Below are 5,120 nucleotides of genomic sequence, written 5' to 3' on the forward strand. Positions count from 1 at the left end.
TCAAGTCGGACCCGACTCATAGCAACCCCTCCTTGGGTTTCCGAGGCAGTATCACTACAGAAGTAGATTGCCCCATCTTCCTTCCGAGGAGTGGCTACTGGGTTTGAGCCACCAGCCTTCTGGTTAGCAGTCAAGTGCCTTAGGCACTACGCTACCAGAGCTCCCTAGCAGGCAATATAAGACAACAGATCTGCCCTGGGCATGAGAGTTCATCAATCCTGCTCCATACTAACCCCTCTGTCTAATAGATGAATCTCCCAGACTTTGAATCCTGCCTACAAAGCAAACTATACCCACATCAACAGCTCTACCTTAACCAATTCTCTAGAATCTTCTCCCCAGCCTGTTTAAACTTACAAGATACAATCTGTTTAAATTTCTCATGGCTAGCACTATTCTGCTTTTATCCTAACTCTTCAAACAGCAATTGAAAATGATTTACTTATCACTTCAAAAAATAAACACCTCAGATTTAAAGAAGTGCATGTAATGTACTGAATTTGCATAAGGAAAAGGGAAAGCACACAAATCAATATAAAAATAAAAGTAAAAATTTGCACTATTCCACTATTAAACACAGTCTTAAGAAAAAGTTCTATAATACTCAGGAACTGCTTATAAGAAGATTTTTACAGGAAGGATACAATAAATTTAATACTGACACACAATTTTAATACTATCACTTTTCAGCACTCTGCAGAGGAGAAGTCTCAGTGAAACCACAGTTTACCATGTATTTATGTAATCCAATTTCAGGATGAAGCAGAGGCAGCTCAGGGAACCATTTCTGTACCAAGCTATTCAGCTTCGCCTAAAGTTAAAAATGTAAATATTTTTTACTGTAAATAAGCATGTGTTTAATTGGGGTATGTTGCTCTTCAGGAAAAAAAATAACATTGGCATTTGCCTTATTATATATCTAACAAAATATATCATCACTAGTTTTTACCTTGTACTTTAAGAAATATTCAATAAAAACTAAGAGTTAATAGCATGATAGGCAGACAAATTACAGAGACCCTCTTCAACAAAGAAAAGGGGAACCAATTAACACAGATACAGAAGATAATCTTGGAGTCCTGAACTTTGAAAGGAAGGATACAAAAGTGGACTAAACTCCCAACTAGTAGAAGAATCAACATGAAAACACCAAAAAAGGAGACATATGGAGCTGCAGTCTGTCAGCAATCCTGACAGCACAGACAGCTTAGATATTGCCAGGTGGTGTTAGGATCTAAGAATTAACCTAAAAATTGGTGCTGCTAGCCAGGGGCTGCATGGAGAATTACAGTGGTGGCTGGTGAACAAAAGAGGAAGCAGCAAAGAGAGAGACAGGCTGAGCTGTGGAGTTTTGGCTGCCCAGAAGGCACAGCCATTTTGAACATTTACAAGCAGTTTGACCATTTTGGGTATTTAAAGTGACAGTGTTCTCTCAGATTCCAGGGACCTAAGAATAGGCTCCACTTGTTGGGGACTGCAAGGACATTCCAGACACGAAGGACTAGAAGGTGCAGTATTCGCCTGGTTACTCTTATACCACACACCCTCTTGGTGAAGAGAGATGTGGCCATCCCTCACTCCCACGCACCTTCTGGGCTGGCACGAACTCCATCCCAGTCTGTGTGCTCTGACGGAGCCTGAGTGCCCTACCCCATCCTGCCCAGATTTTTTTTTTTTTTAGTTTGTTTTTGTTGTTTTAATATTTTTTTCCTTTTTTCATTCTTTTTATTCTTCTTCTTCCCTTCCCAGGTTTTAATTTTCAGCTTTTTCTCTCTTCCCTGTTCCTAGTTGCTATTTTTTCTTTCATGTGGTTCTCCCCATTCCTTGTTTTTCTTTCTGCATTTTTCCCACTTTTTTCTTCATTATTCTCCTACTCTACCTCTTTTCTCTTATTCCCCCCTCCTCAAATATTGCGGGTTTGTTTGGTTTCTTTTATTTTTCCTTATTTTCCCTTTTTGTATGTGTATTTCTTTTTGCTTTTTAAAATATTTCTTTAAATATTTTCTCTCATTTACTTCCTTTCCTTTTTTTTCTCTTTTCTCTTTTTTGTGATTGTTCCTGTATGTTTATGCAGTGTCTACTGTCCGCCTGCTTTTACTTTTTTGATGGTTTTTTGATTGTTGTTTTTCTCTGCATGGGAGACAGCAACAATGCCCATACGACACACAACCACAACCACACCCACACCTCCTGCAGGTCCACTTACTGAGAGCCACAACTTCCTTCTGTACCAACTGGCCAGCAATACATGACCAATGAGAGCCTGACTCACCCTTAACTGCTCTTCACAAACAGTTAACAGAGATCTGTGCAGCCACTCTCATTCTCTATCACACTCACCAGGAGACAGGTGGTGAGTGCATAAGTGCTACCAACTAGCAAATAGAGAAGCACAGCAACCTGCTTACTCAGATACATCCAAAAAGAAAACGAAAATCTTGGGTGAATCACTCCAGCATACAATCACCAATTAAATATAAATAAAACAAAGTCACAGTCTCTTGGAGACAACAGACCATCACTGTCCACACAAAGAAGCAAGATAAAGCAGTAGAAACAAGGGAGCAGGATACAGACCCAGAACACATCCCAGAGGAAGAAGCAGCACTAGAACTCCCTGATAAGAAATTCAGAAGAATTATACTTAGGTACTGTCAACAAATTGAGAGACATATCAAGGAAAACACCGAGAAAATTAAGGAAAACACAGGTAAAACCCTAAAACAATTTCAGAAGAAAATGACAAAATAAATGAAAAATCAGAAATGATACAAAATCTACAGATACAAATCCAGAAGATTAATACTCAATTTTCAGGAATAGATAACACATTGAAAGGGCTAAGGAGTAGAATCAAATCAATGGAAGGCAGAATCAACGAGATTGAAGACAAACACCTGAATACTTTTTTTGGAAAGGCATCAGTTAGAAAAAAGATCAAAACAAAATGAAGAAAGCCTAAGGTACATGTGGGATACCATCAAAAGGAATAACCATGTGTAATCAGCATTCCAGAACAGGAAGAGAAAAATAAAACCACTGAGAAAATTGTCCAAGATTTGTTAAAAGAGAACTTCCCTGATGTGATGAAAGATGAGAATATATCCATTCAGGAAGTCCAACAAACCCCAACCAGGATAGACCCCAAAAGAAAATCACCAAGACATATCATCATCAAACTTATCAAAACCAAAGACAAAGAAAGAATCCTGAAAGCCGCACAGGAAAAACAAAAAGTTACTTACAAAGGACAACTGATAAGAATAAGCTCTGATCTCCCAGCAGAAACCATGTGGGCAAGAAGGCAATGGAACAGTACACATAAAAACCTGAAAGAGAAAAATTTCCAACCAAGAATTATATATCCAGCAAAACTGTCCCTGAAATATGATAGTGAAATTAGGAGATTTCCAGATAAGTAAAAATAAAGGGAATTTGTTAAAAACAGAACAACCTTACAAGAGACACTAAAGGGAGTCCTTTGAACAGAGAACCAATAATAGCAAAAAACAACCAACCATTAATACACAAGATGACATAACTCAGAAACCAACAAAGCTATGGATATATCCAAAGTAAAATGAGCTTACAAGATTGTAAACAGAGAACCAGAGACATCAATTGGCAAATGAGGACAACTACAAAACAAAAAGAAGGAAAAAACTGTGTACTTACAGAACTCCTAAATGGTGAGAAAGTCGAGAGAGTTGGAAGATAGAATGGCTTATTCTGAACTCAGGGAGAAAATTATAAATCATAGGGTAACCTCAAAGAAAAATTATAAACCTTCACAATACAATAAAAAAGAAGACAAGCACAAATATGTACCAAATACCAAAAGAACAGCAACAAAGGAAATGAAAACACAATTCATAAACAAAATGAGCTCAGCACAGAAAATTATACAGAACAAAGAAACCAGGAACACCACAAAAAAAAAAGCATAACAAAATGACAGCAACAAATTCATACTTGTCGATAATTACACTGAATGTAAATGGATTAAATGCACCACTCAAAAGACGGAGAGTTGCAGACTGGATAAGAAAACATAACCTACAAGAGACACATCTTAGAGATAAAGACAAAAACAGACTAAATATCAAGAGCCAGAAAAAGATCTGTCAAGCAAATGGCAACCAAAAAAGAGCAGGAGTGGTAATATTAATTTCTGAATAAATTGACTCTAAGACAATGTGGTGTAGTAAATTACTTAGTGTGGCTTTTCTACCCATAAGTCTTATAAACTCCAAAGTGGGATTTTCTATGAGCAACTGAGGAGCTCCTGATTGCTGAAGATGTCCACCTGGAATATTTCTGTTGGGAGTGGCACGAAACAATGTTCTGGGAGGTGCGCACTCTCTCTCAAGTGCTTAGAGTTCTGATGCTATGATTGGCTAGTTTGACCACCCTGCCGGGCTCAAAAGGAGGCCTCCTAAAGGCAGAACTCTCTCTGACTGCTGGTTGAGGAAGACATGCTGCTGAAAGAGACACAGGCTCCTGAGACATGCGTTGCTGGGAAAGAGACGCAAGAGACATGCATTGCTAAGTGAGACACCGAGGGACCAGCACTGCTGGGAAAGAGACTGTGAGAGACTGTTGGCTGAGGGATGGTGGGCTGGGAGAGAGGCTGAGCATTTTTCCTGAACTCGAATTGTAGCCTGTAGTGCTTTCCTAATAAACCCCATAATCCGTGAGTTCTGTGTGGCCACTGCAGCGAATTATCAAACCCAGGAGAGAGGTGGTAAGTGCTTTGGGAGGAACAGTTGGAGAAAGGACTAGAAGGAGGCAGCATGTCTGGCCTCTCAGGAATAGGCCTTGGGCTGTTGATGGTGATCCTGTCTTCCTCTTGTGGGGTTAGAGGAGGTCAGAAGATGTGGCCTCCTTGCCATTTTTGCAGACAAAAAACCACCATAAGAGACAAGGAAGGACTTTATATAATGATTAAAAGAAAAACCAAGAATCACTATAGATCTAACAGAGGAAAATGTTAATTTCCAATTAAGCTTTATATACTTATACAAAAGAGCTCTGGTGTTACAGGGGCTAAGATATTCACTACTAACCAAAAGGTCAGCAGTTCAAACCCATGAGCTGCTCCATGGAAGAAAGATGAAGCA

At 39.0% G+C, this 5,120-nt stretch overlaps 1 protein-coding gene across 1 annotated transcript in view; it reads right to left on the reverse strand.

Annotated features, from left to right (window-relative positions):
* Window positions 1–5,120, reverse strand: part of STK31 (serine/threonine kinase 31) — a 174,147-nt gene that overhangs the window by 59,776 nt on the left and 109,251 nt on the right. The window contains exon 16 of the mRNA XM_007946528.1: window positions 731–811. Within this exon, the coding sequence (XP_007944719.1) occupies window positions 731–811 (81 nt within the window). The remainder of the gene's footprint in view (window positions 1–730; window positions 812–5,120) is intronic.

This window comes from Orycteropus afer, unplaced genomic scaffold, assembly GCF_000298275.1.
Source record: "Orycteropus afer afer isolate SDZICR_OR568_19922 unplaced genomic scaffold, OryAfe1.0 scaffold00008, whole genome shotgun sequence".
In the NCBI taxonomy this organism is placed as follows: Eukaryota; Metazoa; Chordata; class Mammalia; order Tubulidentata; family Orycteropodidae; genus Orycteropus; species Orycteropus afer.